This window comes from Chelonoidis abingdonii, chromosome 1 (assembly GCF_003597395.2).
Source record: "Chelonoidis abingdonii isolate Lonesome George chromosome 1, CheloAbing_2.0, whole genome shotgun sequence".
Classification (NCBI taxonomy): domain Eukaryota; kingdom Metazoa; phylum Chordata; order Testudines; family Testudinidae; genus Chelonoidis; species Chelonoidis abingdonii.
In genome coordinates this window covers 123,710,605-123,729,245 of record NC_133769.1, presented here as the reverse complement: position 1 = coordinate 123,729,245, position 18,641 = coordinate 123,710,605, and the positions used below count along the sequence as shown (strand labels likewise).

At 37.8% G+C, this 18,641-nt stretch overlaps 1 protein-coding gene across 2 annotated transcripts in view; it reads right to left on the bottom strand.

The window, feature by feature from the left end:
- Positions 1–18,641, bottom strand: part of LOC116834140 (pleckstrin homology domain-containing family A member 5-like) — a 229,995-nt gene that overhangs the window by 4,278 nt on the left and 207,076 nt on the right. The window contains exons 10-12 of one of the 2 annotated variants that reach the window (XM_032796042.2): positions 11,469–11,937; positions 8,999–9,082; positions 5,414–5,619 (exon numbers count right to left, since the gene is read on the bottom strand). In XM_032796042.2, the coding sequence (XP_032651933.1) occupies positions 5,458–5,619; positions 8,999–9,082; positions 11,469–11,937 (715 nt within the window). In that variant the 3' untranslated portion in view covers positions 5,414–5,457. Of the gene's footprint in view, positions 1–5,413; positions 5,620–8,998; positions 9,083–11,468; positions 11,938–18,641 lie in introns of those variants that run through there. The other variant, XM_032796044.2, reaches the window with a different exon arrangement.

Sequence of the window (18,641 nt, the reverse complement as noted above, 5' to 3'; positions counted from 1 at the left end):
GTTAGACAGGCTACAGCTTTAAAATGTAAACTTGTATTGTTAAAGAATTGGAAGAAGATCGTGATAGTAGTAGTCTATGTTTACACCCTGTCTTGTTAGAGATTGACAATGTAACCAAAAGGTTCCTGTCTAGGGCTGTATTCTAAATAACATTTAGATGGAACTTAAGACAATGACATTATTTCACCCATGTGTCTCTTTAAAGTTTGTGGTAAACTGCCTATAAACTGCTTAATGGATAATTACCTTATGTTAATCCATATAGTTAATTACTGGTGATCGTTAGGAAACAGAAGGTTACGTCAAAAGCCCATTGTTCACCCAAGGACTGCATGCTGCTCAGGAACTGTATAAAGGACTCTCGGGACCTGATCTTTTCATCTCAAATCTGCTCATGTTTTATCAGGGGAAGCACGGAGCCGCAAGATTGAGGTCTCCAAATTCATTCGGATCACCCAGGTATTGGACATTGGACTAAATCTATGGACTAATTCTAAGAACTCTATGCAACTCCAAAGCTCACCATCTCTACTATGAAACTGATGTCAGAACTGTATTTAAGTCTGTATGTATACTGATCTTTGAACCAATACGTTCTCTTTTCTTTAATAAATTTTAGTTTAGTTAATAAGAATTGGCTGTAAGCATATATTTGGGTACTATCTTTGCAATATGCCCTAACTGAGCATCCTCAGCACGACCCCCTCCCCTAGGAACCCAATCACAAAAGTATTACACATAAGCCAGCTAAAGTACAAAATGGTTTAATGAAATGCCCAATGCCACAAAGCAAGTCAGTAGCAGAACTCTGAACAGAATTCAAGAATCCTATCTTATATAAGCCTGCTGTTTCCTGTAGATCACTAAGCCTTCCCCAAAACTGATGTCATTCTTTGCTTTGCTTTTTTACACTCAGTGTGGTATATGAAAGTTTCTAAGTGTGAGAAACAACAAAATTTCCCCCTAAAAAAAAGACACACAAAAGCAGCTGAACCCATTAAATAGTTAGCATTTAAAATCTGAGAGTATATTATACTCAGATGCTATAACACCAAAGACTACAGAGCAACATTATAAGCGAATCTAAAATCTGCTTAACATCCAAGAAAACTCTCAGTGGAGTTTTACCAAAAAGATGTTCATTTCCCTTCTCTTTCCCTCTTTCCTCTCCATTGCTCCACAGGTTTGTAAGTTAATCAGGTATTCTTCCATGTGACTGACATCTGTCTGCACAGATGAAACTTCACAGCATCCACTACGCTGACTGCATTACAACTGTGATCAGCTAGAGAGCAGGGACTCTTCCTGTAGGAAGTTCTCTTCTATTATTCAATTTCTGACTTTTCCTGAGGTTTTAAAAATTTTTTTTTTTACCATAAAAAGCTTCAGTGCTGAAAACCATAAAAAACAGATGCATACTGAACAAAAGATACTCTCTTTCTTATCAGATTCCTTGATCCAGGGCTGACTAGAGGTGAAATTGTCTCCTGCCCCAGAAAAATCTCTACCTCCAGCAGAAATTCCTAATATCAGAGAAGGAAGAAGGCAGAAGACTTCATTCAGTCCAACAGGTACGTCAGTATGCCCATCTAATGAATCTGGGAGGTGCTCATATAGTCTGGTGATGAGGCCCAGCAACAAACCCTAAAATACACAACTCAATCTCACTGAAAAGTATAGTAGTTTATTACTGGCGATTTTCATCATCAGTAACAAAATTACAGTTATGTTCTTTGACCTATTTAGGGAATTGCCCTCTGATAATGGGTGCAGGTTCTAACAAAACATCCATTTAACGGTGAAAAAACATTTTTGTGTTGTGGACACAGTCTTTAATTGAAATTTTGATGTTTCCATTTGTGATTATTACTGCTTGGTGTGAGCATGGTCAGGAAAAAAGGGCAATAAAGAAGCCATTGGAAATGGATTTAGTAGTATACTTAGATAATTAATCCTTTGGATTCATATAATGCCACGATTACATTTATACTACTGCCCTCATAACAGAGCATGCACTGGGCAAGCAAATAGACTATGCCTGTGATCACTGTTGGTGTCCCAAGCGAGCACTTGCCAAAAAGACAGCAAACATGTCTGGCTCCTCTGATGTCTCCTCAATACCACAGCCACAAGAGTGGTTCAACCCATCTTAAAAGAGGTGGTGTTTAATTGGTGATTTAAACTCCTGCTGGCCATGAGATTTCAAGGAAACCTATCGTCTAGAAACAATTTTGTGCTGCACTGTCCTTATGTACTCAAAACTACAGAAAACAAAAATCAAAATGTAACAAATCATCAGCCTCTCCAAGGAAAACAGCAGTATATAGAACTACCCTCTAGTAAAAAAGTTCCTATTATTTCTTGGGCTTTGTAAAACTAACTTTAATCACAGGAAATATTTCACTGAGACACCTCAGCAATCACTACAGGTTAGTTTGTACATGAGGTTTTGCATGTAGCACTGAGAAGAGTGGAGTACAGTGCAGCCTTGGTTAGGAGGCAGTAGGCAATGTGCACGGTTCTGAGTTCCTCACAATCCAAAAGGTGGGTGACCAAGATAAAAGGATTGGAGTGCAGCTACATGCACCATGAAGAGAGGTTTAGGGAATTACAGACTAGTCAAAAAAGGAAGTGTATAATTTATATATAAAGTTGAAATTAAGCAACCCAAAGAGGGCAAAGGATTATTCAAGGTGATTAAAGATGCTGTAAAGAAGGAGCATTGGCCTGAAATTAGACTAGGAAAAATTTAGGCTATGCAGTAGAATTTTATCATCCTAAAAATAAAGTTAATTTGATAATGGACTAATTTGCTAAGGGAAGTAGCCGAAACACCAGCTCCAGAGGTGTTCAAGAAGATTACAATCTCTTACCGAATTTATTTAGTATATGAGACAATCCTGTTCTAGTGCAAAGGGAGAGGGGAGAAGAACAGTGCAGATGACCCAGAACATTTATTCCAACCCTATGATTTTATGACTGGGAATCTCATTTTATACTAACTGCCTCTTTCTTACTGTATGTGTAGTTTAGCCACTTCCTCGATCTACTGCAGAGACTTGGTTTATATTTTTAAATGCCAGCATTAAATGAATTTAAGAAACTCAACAAATGCAGAAGTATGTATTTCTGCAATCCTCAACTTTATAAGATAATTACATTTGTTCTAGAATTCTAATAATCAGTTTTTACCTGACGTACTATGCAAGTAAAGAACTGCTTTACTACCTCTCAATTTCCTTTATTTAAATCAGAATATCACACTGACAGATCACTGAACAAACCCTGTAACCAACCAATAATATTAAAAAATGGAACATAAGTAGTAGTTTAACATCTTGTATAAGCATTAACAAAATCAAAGCTGGAAATGTTTGAGCTGGATGAAATACTTTGGTCTAACACAACTAACAGAGGTTCTGATTGTCTACCTCCTCACATCTTGGATAGTCATTTACCAACATACATCAATGCAAACTGAGTGCAAGATGAGTGTAAATCACAACCAAATCAGAATGGTAGCATTTCATCTTGAATGCAAACTTGCACTCAATTTGCATTTGTAAGTGACCACTCAAAGTGCAAGGTGATAGAAAAATCAAGCCAGATTTTTCTTTTCTTCTTCTTTTTTTTTTTTTAACCCCACACAATTCAATGAAGTCCTGACTACTGCAGCAATGCGTAGGATGTCCAGGTGCAAAAACAGTCAGGAAATTGTTTGCATTAAGTGTAATGTTTAAGATGTAAAATTCAGCATGCAGTGTTTGAAAATCAGTTTTGAGATTTTCATGTAAAAAAATGATAGTTAAACATCTATTTGCCTATATTTCTTTTCAAGTACTTGCTACGATTTTCTCTGCTATTTCTGTCAAAGGTGGTATCATTCCATTTAAAAAGCTCTCTTGCAGAACCCATTTGCAAATTTCATTTGATCCTGGCTTGAAGACAAAGAACTGAATATCACATCCCAATTGTTTCTTTTATCAACAGATTTTGATGTCAAATACCGTATTATGCTCTCACTCTGAAATTCAGCAGAAGAAAAAACTGAGTTACGAAGGAGTAAAGTCTTATTCATTCATAACTCATGACCAAATAGCTTAGCAAAAACCAAAATTAGGTAAGTTGCCTTTTGTTTAAAATGTACTTTCAAGTTTGATCCATGTCTTGAAGAAACATCTCAGTTTTTTTTGTTCTGAACACATTGAAATAATCAGAAATAGCTGTTCGCTATGAATAGTATGCTTGTCACACTTGTCAGTTTGGAAAACTCTGATGCGTTTGGTTATGATGATAAAAAGTTGAGGAAATTTTAGTTAGTTACATTACAGGAAAGCAATGAACAGCAGGAATAAACTGAAATCTGAGAATTGAAACTACGTTCTGGTATAAATTTAATGCTCAGATTTATTATTTCATTATATCCAATTTTCAATAAAATTTAAGTTTTTTTGTGATCTGTAAATAAGGTAATATATAAAATATGCAACTCCAGTTCATAAAAACCATCTTCAAATATCTGGCATCTTTAAATTCGGCAACAGCACGCAACACACACTGAGACAAACAAAGAAAAAGCTGCTAATCCCACCTGATGATCCAAATATATGGCATTCCTTTGAAGATGATGTGAAAGAATCTCATTCTAGCAGGCAGCAGTCAAGAAGATAAAGGAAAGGGACAGAAGGTGCAGAACGTATGAAAAGGTCAGTTTGGAAAGAGTTAAACTAGCCAGTGATCTTTCAATTTAATTAAAAACTAATGTTACATTTCTATACATTTTTACATAAACTGCTTTGAGCACAAGAGAAAATGGATAATTAAAATTTCCTACAAATATCATAGTGAACTACTAAACTTTTAAAAAGCCAAGCATATTAACTTAGACAAGGAAGCAGGAAGACACAGAAAAAGGTATACCTTTGTTTGATGAGGTATTAACTTGCGATTTCATTTCTTTATTCATGTGAATTTAGTAACAATTTTCTTAATACACACAGAAAACCAGTACGTGCATGTGGATTTTCTATACATGACTACATAGCAACTATAAACCCTTTGATAAGTTTATGTGCTTTAATGAATGACCTAGTTTTGAACAAATTATAGAAAACAAATCACATCTGAGATGAGGCAAATAATCAAAATAAATTCACTTTATTATCTACCATAATACTTTTAATGTTAACTATTTATGTTTATGGCAACTATTACTTATTTTAGTATATTTCACCCAATCAATCTAGAGAGCCCGTAATTTTGCTTCCAGTTTTGTGGAAACAGTACATTTGGAAGTGTTCCTACCCCCTATTTTGATTCAGTAATGTACTCTCAAGCTTTGCGTTAAGAATTCAAAGGGTTAATAGCTGAACATCACATATGCAAGGCAACAATGGCTAACCAGAGAACTTTGCACTAATGGCATAACGTAAACTTTGATTAATGAATGGCTCAGAGCTAGTGAGGATGGTACATAGCACATATTACTTCATAGCTGACCTTTGGGCTGTTGGCCTCAAGTTTTAGTTGCATGAGCTGTGCTAGTGTGTGTTCCCGGATACTACTCAGTTCAGCTTGCTGCCGTCTCAGCTTTATTAGCAGCAGCGTGAGCTCCTCTGGCTGAAGGAGTGCAGTGTGAGAAGCCAAAGAGTGGAGAATAGGTTAACTGGTGTCCTGAACAACACTTAATTAAACTAAAGGCATCTTCTCACAGTTAACTGTTAATATGTCAAACACGTGTTAAATTCCTTTAAAAAACGTACACTATAATATTTTCCCCAAACAGCTTCCCTAGAACTTAGAACAAAAGGTCAACATAAAATTTATAAGAATTCAAAGCACTTGAACCTCAATTGGTAGAAATTAGAATTTTGTGTACAAGTGGCACAAAGGTTAGGAGCTTGCAGCAGAAAAAAATCAGTGGGGTCACTACAATGGTGGGGGCTACAAGTGTCATCCATATCAATATAAGAGAGGAGGAAGCCAGAACCCAAAGGTCAGAAGGGACCAGGCATCATTATCTAGTCTGACCTCTTGTATTTTGCAGATCACAGAACCTCACCCACCCACTCCTGTTATAGACTCCTAACCTCTGGCTGAGTTACTAACGTTCGCAATCATGTTTTAAAGATATCAAGTTACAGAAAATCCACCATTTATACTAGTTTAAATCTGCAAATGACAAATGACCTGTGTCCCATGCTGCAGAGGAAGGCAAACCGCCCTCTCCCTCCCATGGTCTTTGCCAATCTGACCAGGGGGAAAATTCCTTCATGACCCCAAATATGGCGAACAACTAGATCCTGAGCATGTGGGCAAGACCCACTAGCAAGATATTCCAACCCCCAGGAAAATATTGTCTATACAATAGCAAAAAGAATGGGGAGGAAATATTGAAGTTTACCCTTTACTGAATCAAACTATTTAAAAAGAAACATTGTCAAGGCTGGTAGGCTCAGAATGTGACCTACTTTCTCTTTTATCTGTTTAAAAAGTCCTTGGTAATCCTCTGCATGTGGGTGTTTTGTTTTTTTTGGGGGGGGGGGTGCGGGAGAGGACATATTTAAAAGCCCTTTTGTTTTACTAATAATGAGACTAACCAAAGACCATCAAAACAAGCATATGGCATGGAAGAAAGTGTCAGAAGCATGAAACAGAATTTGTCCCTTTCACCTCCTCAAGGATTTATAACAAAACAACTAATCTATAAATATACCTTGATATTGTACCTTTACAGCCACCAGCAATTTACAGGTTAGGCTCTAACTAAACATCTAAAAATAGAGATTATTTGGAAAGAAAAGTCATGTGCAACTATTATCACCTGCATAACCTCAAATAGCCTTATTTTTAGGAACATCTCTGCCTGTATAATTTTCTGAGGATCCTCTCTTTTCTTATTAGCAATACTGGCAAACAAAACAAAATAAATACAAAAAACAAAACAACCACCTCCCCCCAAAATACCCAGACTTTTGTTTTGTAAACAGCTCACCTATTCCTGTTGCTTATTCCCCACCTAAAGTAAGTCTCATGAGCGGTCAATTATTTCCACAGCAACTGACTTTGTTGTCACATTTATTGAATTCAAGTAGGAAAAAATCATACAGGAATATAGTAGATTAACTTTTACTCTTTTTTCATAAAATTTCCAAATCAAAAAGTGGGGAGGAAAAATGTACAATGAGGTTATATTAATGAAAAAACAATTACTATCCATTTCCTGAAACTAGGGTGACCAAACAGCACGTGAGAAAAATCAGGGGGGAGGGAAAATAGGAGCCTATATAAGAAAAAGCCCCAAATATCAGGATTGACCCTATAAAATCAGGACATCTGGTCACCCTACCTGAAACACAGAACAAGAGTCTGTGAACAAGGTCATTTGTTTCTTGATCTAACCACAAACAAAACACGTCAGTACAACTGTGTGCATATACTGCAGAAGTCCACTAGAGGGAGCAAATAATTTTACTATAACTTCAGTTGTCAATCCCACCTAGCTTTCACTGAAAAACACAATATAAGAATCAAGTTCCACAATGGTTAATCTTGAACTTTTTAACTGTTCATTTCAGTACCAACTGAAGTATTATTTCCAGAAAATATCCAGTAAGGATTTAGGTCACTACAATATATTTTAAAATGTGTTCCCAATGAAAATGGACAGGCTTTCACATAAAAAAAAATAAATTTTAAACAGAACTAATTTCTTTGCATGACCACATTCATAGAAATAAATTAAAGATAACAACATCTCCGTATGGTAAATACATAAGAAATTGATATTTTCAGGGATGAAAACATTTTCTTTGAGAAGTCTTGCATGAACATAATTTCCAAATTAACAGTAAATTTTTATGGTATATTAATTAAAATCCTTGGTTTGTGTGCATACTTGTCCTATCACAGAGAAGAACAATGCGTAATAGATTGCACCAACTCTCAATATCAGCTAGTGATAGTGTTGCCAATCTTTGACACATTCTGTGAGTGCTGTAAATCAGATAGATTCTGGGGGCTTCTTGTGATAATACAGGCAAATCAGGAATTTTGCCAGAGTCATGTACAGTTTTTCTCTTTGGCTGCTGCCTACAGTACCCATTGGCTGCCCATAAAAGGCAAAGCCCTGTGGAACAAGTACAGAAAGAACAACCCTTTGTTTCCCATCCAGCTCAGCAGCCTCACCCCAGCAGCCTCACCCCAGCATGACAGTGTAAGAAGAGGAAGTTATTGGTGATCAGAGTCCAAGGAAGGAAAGAAGCAGCTCCAGTAGCCTACTGGGGTTGATGTGGAGGGCTGCAAGAAGCAGGGAGGTCTCTGGGCAGAAGGAGGGCAATAATGGAGTCAGAGAGAAAGTGCAAAACGGGAAATGGGGCCTGTATATAGGGACATTACATATGGATTTAAGGTACAAATTTCTACCTGTAATTTTCAAACTTTGGGGATAGGGAAGGGGAGTTCAAACATACTTTAAAAATCTTATGAGTTTTAAGCTCTTGGAGCTGGCAATACTACATTGACCCATTACCATTAATGGAAAATATCTAATGAAAGAGAAGTCTTAATTCTGTTACAAAGACAAATGCTGTATACAGGTGAATAAGAGCACATTATTTTACTGAATACAGTTATACTGTACTATTCTTAAAAATTCAGAAGAGGCAACTTCTTTGTTAAATGCATGTTGGAAAAATCCTATAACAGAAAGCTTGCTGCTGTCCTAGATGTTTCCAAAATAAGATACTCAATGTGTAAATGAGAGTTATTTCCAGAAAGAGAATTGTATTTGTTGGCAGAAAATTTTAACTAAAACTCCTATTCTTGCAAATCCTCTATGTTATCAAATAGAATCAACTTGTTTGGTTTGGAAATCTTTGGTAATTGAAGACTGCATTTAATACAAGTTCTACAAACAGAAAAGTTGCAGTGTTGCATATTTTATTTTATGGATTGTTCTTAAATAAAAAATGATGTACTAAATAAAAGTGCAACTTACCGTTTTGCCTTGGAGGCTCTGGGGAGTAACAGGCTGTAAAGTCAGACCTGCTGGCATCGACCTTCTTTCAGGCATGAAGACATGCTATGGAAAAACAAGACTGCATGTTATAATCCATGGTTGTCTGCCAAAGTCTTTTACATTGAGAGTTAAATAGGAATTTAATATATTTTTTCAACTCAAATTTCATTCTTATGAAACATGCCAGAGCTATGTCTACACTGCAAATAAAACCCCCTGGCTGGCCCATGCCAGCTGACTTGGACTTGCAGGGCTCAGGTTGTGGGGCTGTTTCACTGCAGTGTAAACATTTGGGCTCAGGCTGCAGCCCAAGCTCAAGGACTTTCCCACACCTGACAGGGTCTTACAGCCTGGGTTTCAGCCCAAGCCCAGAAGTCTACACTGCAATTAAACAGCCCCACAACATGAGACCCGAATCAGCTGGTATGAGCCAGTCACAGGTCTCTAACTGCAGTATAGACATACCGAGAATGACAATAACAAAGTCCTCTGTTGGTCTACAAAATATATTCAAAAGCAACTCAAATCCTCTAGCGTGCTGGAATCCATGCCCTGGAAGGACCACTTCTAAACTTGAAAAAGTACTTCAGTCTTCATGCCTCTTTCAGTTCATGGCCCTTCCACTTAGAGTTCTAGCAAGAATAAATTGGGACCAAGTGTTGTGGTATTTTTTAATGAAACACTTTTTGTTGAGAACTAGACAGATCACTGAATAATTTGATGAAATATTTCAAGGCTTTTGTTAAAATATCTTTTGATCTCTATCAAGATGACATGGATTCAATCTAATATTTCAGCACTATCAATCCTAAACCATTCAGTTCCCTAAGTTGTACATTTAAAAAAAAAAGGAATTAGCAACGTGTTAAAGGTTTTATGAGTAAACTTATCTTAATGTTAAAAAGTACAAAATAAATAACCTGAAAACCTAAAATCAGTAGATGACAATGAATGGCACTTTCTAGATTAACTTGGCTAAAAATAATTGAATATATAATACTAGTAAAATGTATTATACAAATAAACTGAAAACTTAGTTTAGACACCGTTATATAAGATATAGTATATGTCCTGTGCACACTTGACTATGATGCTCTTTTTCGGGGATGCATAAAATGTTGAGTTAAATTTCCAAAGCAGTAATGGGCAATGGACTTCAAAACAGAAAGAAAACGCTCTTTTGTCGGTTGGAGGTATTTCAACCCTAAAGGGGAAAACACACAAAGCAATTTAAAGATCGTTAAAGTTTTTTAAAGCTTTTCCATGCTTCAGTATTGCAGGAAGCCACGACATTTCATGAAGAATACTGGGTCAGAGTTCAAGGAACAGCTTCAATGAAATCCTTGAGCACCTTACTGTAGTGTAGGGAAGGAAAACTGTTAGTTTTACATCCTACTTGTAACAGCACGATTTTTTAAAAGGAGCTCTCAACTGCAGAAACAATGTGCATAGCATAATTTAACAAGTCTACCAAAAGCATGTTGGGGATCTAGGTTTATGATTCTAGCTTATTCCCTCTGACTCGTGCTGGCAAGGGCTATCAGATTTATGGAGGGTCACTGAGGTCACATGCATGTGGTTCTGCTGTTCCTTAGTGATCTCACTGGATAATTTCACAGTAACTAGAAAGTTAGTCTGACTTGTGGCTGAAGGTGAGAAAAATAAATAGGCAAGGACCTTGAGTGCTCTGAAGAGAAGCTGAGAAAGATTACTATCATTTCCAAAAATCAGATTGGACTTGATTACATCCCAGAAATTCTAAATGCCCTTTTTCTTCAGAAACCTGTTTGGACTCCCTTAAGATACTCTGGAGCAGTGGACCCTAACCTTTTCAGCATGGCAGGCGCCTGATGACTAGCCGCCGAGGAGCATGGCCGCTGGACAAGCAGCTGCCGAGAAGTGACAATGCCAAGCGTTGCCTCCAAAATGCCGCCGAAAATCAGCGGCATTTTGGCAGCAGCGCTTCTTGACATTGCTACTTCTCTGTGGAATTCCGGCGGCCAGTAGGTGGGCGCACACAGATGCCACGTTGGGCGCCATAGCACCCACGGGCACCACGTTGGGGACCCCTGCTCTGTAGACTAATGGGAATATTGACTTGCTTTCTGTCTCACAGCAATGTAGAGTATGCTAAACAAGCTTAAATTTACTACCATTAAGAGAACACTTCTCCATTCTCTAAAAGAAAATGACTTTATAAAGTCAGGTGTAGCCTGTGTAAGTGATAGGAGAAGTTATTTTTTTTCTTTTAAACAAAAATTTAATATAGTAATTATTTTTTCATAAAAACAGTGGCATGTAACTATGCCTACATTATGATACATGTACAATAGCAGAACTTTCCAAAGTAACATGGAAAATCAGAGTTCTGTTACCTGGAACCATTCTATTTAAAGAAGAAAACTGGAAATAAGTTGGTCTATTAACTATGTATAAGGAAAGCATTCACCTTGGCATGATGCGTTCTATGTCTGCGGTCAATTGTTACATCTGCTCTTTGCACTGGTGAGGACACTTCTGATCTGTATGTCCGTTGAGGGGAATATCCTTGGTAACCAGCTATGGAACCATGGGAAGGTGATGTGGGAATGGAATGCATCACCTGATCAGAAATATTGACCATGGTTTTTGGACTACTTATAGTACTATGTCTAGTAAGAGTTGTTTGCTTATTGTAAAATTGACGTTGTTGCCATTCATAGAGTTGCCACATTGTGTCATCCCGCATAGATCTCCGTTTTTCTTCAGCTGTTACTGGTCCTATGGTCCTGTCATAAACTGATGGTGTCACACTACAAACACTCTCTGGTCTTGTTTTGCTGTTCCTTGGTAGGGTTCTATAGCCTTCTGGGTAACGGGGTGCAACTTGGGGTTGGTGGCTTGGCATATTTCTTGGTAGCGTCTGATATGAAATTATGCTGAAACAAGAGTTTTCCATTAATAGTCAAGAATATTGCTATTATGGGAATACAAAGTTATCAAATTTCTTTTCCACACTTGTTAGATATAAATACTTTATAATCTGTTCTGATCTATAAGCATCACATTTTAAAAGATCTATGCTCTCCATCATATGAAGGAAACAGTAAAGGCTACTGAAAAAACCAAGTGTGCCAAATGAATATATTACATATGATGCAAATAGATCTTTTTACTGACTGGATTAATTATTCAACCCAATATTTCATACCAATCCAATCTTCATATCAGTTTACTTAGTACCCATTTCTGGGTCAGTTCCTGAGAGGTGCATCTACAACTCCTACAGATGTTTCAGATACTTGGGATACATAGCCCTATGATCTCTTATTTTGTTTTTATTTCAGCTCAAACCTGCAGGGTGAATAGTTGAGTGTTAAGCTTTTAAAACTTAAAATTAAGTCTTATATTTTGTTCATTCCAATACAAATTCATGAACAGGCAAAACCTCAATATGTGTCTATAAAAGCAGGTAACTGTGAAATGATATCAAAACCATTCATCATGGCTAGAATAGGCAGAAAAAATGGTAATAATTATCTAATGCAATTATATTCTGCAATCTTCAATAAACCATTCACGTAAATCAGCCCAAGCAGAACAAACACAAATTATTTCTTTGTATTACAAGTCAACATAATTTTAATGCTACTTTTTAAATTTGTGTGTGAATTTAAAACTCTTCTTTAATTGGATACCAGATTAACAGTTCTGAAAACTGAAGTTCTTCAGTGACAGGTCAGGTGAAAATGTGAAGTTTCCCCTAATGAAGCATCAATATGCCTCAACTGTGACTGGAGGGAAGTGAGATGTTAGTCTTGGACCAAAGAGTCTGACCTGTCATGATGTTTTCCATTTAATGCCATTTATAATGGCGATTTTTGGATGTTGTTCTCCTCGCTAGAAAAGCGTCAACATCTAACATGTCACATGGGACATGGAACAGGCATGAGCTGGTAGATTCCAGTCACATGTAAAGTAGGCTAAATTCAAACTGACAGCGTAGAGGTGAAAGGCACTAAACATCTTATTACCAGAGCCATTTAACTTTTTAAATCATCACTAACTGTGGTCTTGGAACTGAAAATTAGTGGGTTACAGCAAAGGGCACATTAAAAACAGAGTTAAGACCTAAGTGTAATTAGCACCTTACAAAATAAGTATTTTAAAAAATTGTTTGTAGTCACTATCTTTCAGTCATGCAAAATAAAAATGTTAAGCTAAATAATTCATTTTTGAACATTTACTATTACTTATAATGCTTTGTAAAAACCACAGATGGAAACTGTTTTAACATATACCAATGAATCAATCCACACAACCTCCCAGAAGTATTATCTGTAAGGCATTATCTGTAAGTATTATCTGTAAGGCATAGATAGACAAATTAATCAATCATATATAAAAATGTTAGTTTTTCCACACAAGTCTCTTAAGATCATCCTGTTTCCATTCACCCAACTCTGTGCATTTGCACTACCGTAATTATGAAAAAGAATAAAAAACACTTACCAACCTTTCATAACTGTTGTTCCTGGAGATGTGTTGCTCATGCCCATTCCATGTTAGGTGTGCACATGCCACATGCACAGTTGCCAGAGATTTTTCTTCTTAACATGAGCTTCTCTGAGGGATTTAAAACTGCTCAAATGCAGGTTGCTCACTGACCTGGGGATGGGGACATCCCCAGTCCCTGGGATGATGTCCCTCGACAACTGGGCCCACTATTTACACTCTATACACTAGTACTGACTGATTACTAAATACACTAACTGCAAAAACTATATACAACAGACTACAGAGTCCAAACCATTGGGAAAGCCTTGCAAGAGAGCAATGAACTGGTTCCAAGTAACTATCATGGGTGGTAAGAAGGAATTGAGAGGGTGCAGAGCCCGCAGCACCCTTATACAAGCACATGTGTGCGGGGTTCCAGAAGGTGCTAGGGCCAAGTCCTACAGATGCCACTAAGGGAAAAAAATCTTCCGCATCTCTGCACGTGGCATGCACACACCTAGCATGCAATAGACATGAGCAAGCACTCAAGTTTTTTTTTCTTGTATTTCAATACAACACATCCAAATTCCCCTTTCCTAGAGACTTTCCAGTGGATTTGTCAAATTCATTTTTAGCTATTTGTAATGTTTATGATTTTAAAAGTTAAGATTTTCCAAAGGAATCCCAGGGAGCTAGATGTTCATCTCCCACTGAATTTCAAATTTCATTCAGTGAGAGTTGGGCATTTGTCTCCTTTAAACTTCTTTGAAAACCCAGTCTAATTTGGGGAAAAAATTCTTTGTATTTTTAATGTATGAAAAATTGTAATTTAAAAATGTTTACACTCACTATTTGTTCTTAAGTTCTGGAACTTAAGAAGATTTAAACACCCACCACCTCTCACTAATTACTAGCACTAGAAAAAAAAATCCTTAAATGATGCCTGGCTTTCAATCCAGTGATTAAACCCAAAGCTGGGTTGTCAGTGTTATGAGGATACGAGCAAGACTGACCTAATCAAATTCTAAAATCACACACAAAACCTCTACTAAAGGCAAGATGCCTCATGTACAGCAGCGAGACAGTAATCCGTCATGTAAGCTGCTGGGCTGCAGTAACAGTTCTATGGATGGCTTTATAAATAACCCACAAAATCTTCAACTTACAGAAAAAACTTCTGCAAGATAAAAAAACCCAAAAAACCCAACTCTTTAAAACTCTAGGAATGTCCCCATTACATGTGATTATTGCTGGGCTCTAAGATTCGTTCCAGTCTGGAAATTAACTAACTTACTCTAAAGGGGGAGAGAGTTTGCTGATATGCTTTCTATGTGCTCAATCCTGTGACATGCAGAGATCTCTCAGACCTATAGGCACAGAGAGACGCACCTTAAAACTCAAGGCTAAAAATGCCCCTCCATCATAAAGCATATAATTAATGGTTTCCGTAGACTGCCTCATGAGAGAGTATAGAAGAAAATGGCAAAATGGAAGAGAGTTAAGTCATCTCTTCAAAATATAGGGTAGAGCAGCAGTCCCCAACCTTTTTGTGGCCAGTAGCACGTTCATGTTTTCAGAAGTGTGTGGTGGGCACCAACAATTTTTCAAGGTTTATTTTGTATTTGTACAAGTACAGCCTGCAGCCCCAGAGTTCTCTGTCCGTGGCAGGCGTGGGGCTGTGGCTTCTCTCTGGCTTACACCACTGCCCCACACCTGTTAGGGACCGACAACACCAGCCTCCACAGTCTGCAGCCCGAGAATTCTCTGTCCCCAGCAGCCGTGGTGCCGTGGCTTCTCTTTCGCTTACGCCATGGCTCCACACCTGTCAGGGACTGAGAAAACCGGCACTCACAGCCTGCAGCCCCAGAGTTCTCTGTCCCCAGCAGGCACGGGGCTGTGGCTTGTCTCCCCTGCTGGGCGCTAGGTGGGCCCCGTGCCTGCTGGGAACAGAGAACACGGTGCTCGCAGCCTGAGTTCTCTGTCCCCATCAGGTGCCAGGCCGCGGCTTCTCTCCCCTGCTGCGCACTAGGCGGGCGCACATAAATGCCCCAGCGGGCGCCATGGCGCCCGTGGGCACCACATTGGGGACAATTGGGGTAGAGGAATCCAAAACTATGTATGGGACCAATCTTCTGGTTAAGAATATGCTCAGTGTACTCTGTAACAGAGACTGCAAATATGCAGATATTTGGCACACACATTTCTCACACCTGTAAGAACAGTTAGCTGAATCACACTTCTGTTGAAAATGTTTACCTACCACTGTTACATTAACTGTAGGTGTTAAAAGTAACCGAACACTGGACACCATCAGTTTTCAGATGATTTGACAAAACTTTTACTATTCAAAAGTCTTCCTGATTGTCTTGAATAGTCACATTCTCCCCACTCTGTGTATATCTCTCACATAGCAAGTGAGAAAAACAAAACAAAAACAGCAGGGGGATCAAGATCAGATGCAGTACCCAAGACCATCTTCCAGCTTATTCCTTAATGCCTAGATGTCCATTATAATATATTCTTTGGAGAAATTTGTGTTTTTACAAAAAAAATTGTGTACATGAGCTATTTTTTGGGACGTCCACTGGCTTGCACAAACGGTTGTATGGAAAAATGACTGATCTCTCCCAATCTACTGATTTTAGTTTGAACCAAGTATGACTGCAGAAAGATAGACAGGGGGTGGGGTGGGGAGAAAGACGGTCAGGGTGAGAGGGAGAAAACAATTTCAGGAATTAATAGTTGTGCTATTATTTCTGCCCTTGAAGTGCTTTGGGCTATTTAGAACTCTAATGGTGGAGTATGCGCTCTTCTTTAATAGGATGACCGAACAGCAAGTGTGAAAAATCAGGATGGGGCGGGGGGGGGGGGGGGGGCAGGGGGGAATAATATGAGCCTATATAAGAGAAAACAAAACCCAAAATCAGGACTGTCCCTATAAAATCAGGACTGTCCCTATAAAATCGGGACATCTGGTCATCCTACTCTTTAAAAGTAATTCTTCAGATGCTTATTGTTATGATAAGCAACTCTTACCTACTAACGAAACTAACAAATGTTACAAACACTCCAAAGCCCTGAAATTCTAAATTTTATCTGTAAGGCAGTTTATAGAGGTGGTCTGTAAGGTTTTTTGTTATTTTTTTTTTTAAATAAATTGGGCTTGTGCCTTTAGCTCTGATATATATAAAGCCTTAAGACTTGTTTTTTTTTTAAATATTAGAAATGTTAGTACAGTAATATCAAGTTTTGTCTTACCTGCTTTAGCTGGAAAACTCTGGGAGATCTCATGGATGCTTTATTGAAAGAACCTTAGTAAAAGGGTTGAGGATGCTGAGTCTTTAAACAAAGGCTGCCCTTCTCCAAAATGTTAGTCATGGAAGTTAAATAGGTCTTATTAAAAGACAACAAAACCCAACCATACTGAAAAAACAAAAACCAGTTTTATCATTAAAACTTCCTTCCCCTCTCAGTAGCTCAACTTTCATTCTCTTGTGATGTCACCTTTTCACTGGTTGTCCAAATCAGAATTTTATAATCTAGACAAAACCTGAATTTCTAGTGTAAAAAAGCAGCATTAGAAACTGTTTTCTTAAAAATAGCAGCAGCGCAACAACAAAAACAACTTCAGGCCACCTTTATGTATCCCAAAAAAGCAAAGAAAGGCACAAGCCCAATTTTAATTCCACTTTGCTGATCAGCTTTACATCAAGCTTGATTTTTAAGTATATTGTTTGCGCTATCAACTTCATCCATATTTAAATAAGAAATGATCTCTGTGCTCAAGGAGATTCTGTTCTTCCAGTTAATGTTTTCCACTATACATCTCCCACAATGGAATCAGTGTGTTTTGGAATACAGCCAATATAATACTGGAGCAATTGATAAGAGAAATCCAAACTGAAAAAAGACTCAAGAGTTTTGATCCTTGTTCATAATTGAAAAACAACATCTATTCAACTATCACTGTCTGGAGTCTGGATGCAAATTACACGGTTTTTTAATTCTAATTTTAAAAATCTAATTACATCACAAAACTGTGTTAAGTTCTCATTGCCCAAGCATACATAATGTGATAAATGTCAAGGTTTAATAGTAACTCCGTGTAGTACAAATTAAAATTAAAAATTGATCAACTGGCAACACTCACATATCAGGAATACTACATGACCCTCAGATACCAATTATATTTAATGATGGGTCTGTTATAGAGCTTTAGCAATTGAGTCAGAGTAAGGTAAACTTTCACAGCTTTGCAAGAAACAGATCTTAAGAACATTCCAGCAAAGAAGATTATTCAGGTCAACCTACCTTCTCCCTACAAAGTGAAGGGCATAATTTTGCACTCTCCAAATTCCTCCTGCAGTGACATTCCCATAAAAGTTTAATTGAAAGCAAAACATTTTAATATAGGTTTGAGAAATAAATATTATAAACTCATGTTTAGTGTGCCATACAATGCAGCTTCCTGTTAGACATCCTGGAAGTGACATCCCTATGCTTCTGTCATGCAGAACAACTGCTAACAACGCAGCAAGATTTAATAATGTCAATGATTCATAGAGAAACTTTAAAGTTTTCTGATTATGCACTGTTAGACTTTGGAGGTGCTATGCCATAAGCATGGTTACATGTAGAAAAGAAAGCGATTAACACGAACTTAGACGAATTTGCATGACAAACTCCAAATGAAAAAATTTAGGATGTACTTTTCTATTTTTTTAACTTAACTTTTTTAAAAATAGCATAGAATCTTTTTACAGTAAGAGTTTTAATTAAAAGTATTTTGATAGCAAAATCTATTAATAAAAACAGTTCTCTCTGGGGGAATTCTGTGCATGCAGAACTTGCACAGAATTTCCTTTTTCTCCTCAGAAATGGGCTGCAGAGCTTCCACTAGAGGTCACTGAACCTGGCAGAGCACAGCTCACAAGTAGAAGACACTGCAGGGGGAGGTGGGGCAAGAGTGAAGGCTTCTCAGTAGCTGTGGTTCTCACCATGCCCTGAAGGAAGGAGGCAGCGTGCAGGAAGTTCCACACAAGCCTGGGACCAGCATGAGACTGTTTCTTTGGGAGGGAGGGGGTGTGGGTGTCTGTAGCCCTAATGGGCTCAGGGGTGAGGGGACAAACAAGAACTGGGTTGTGGT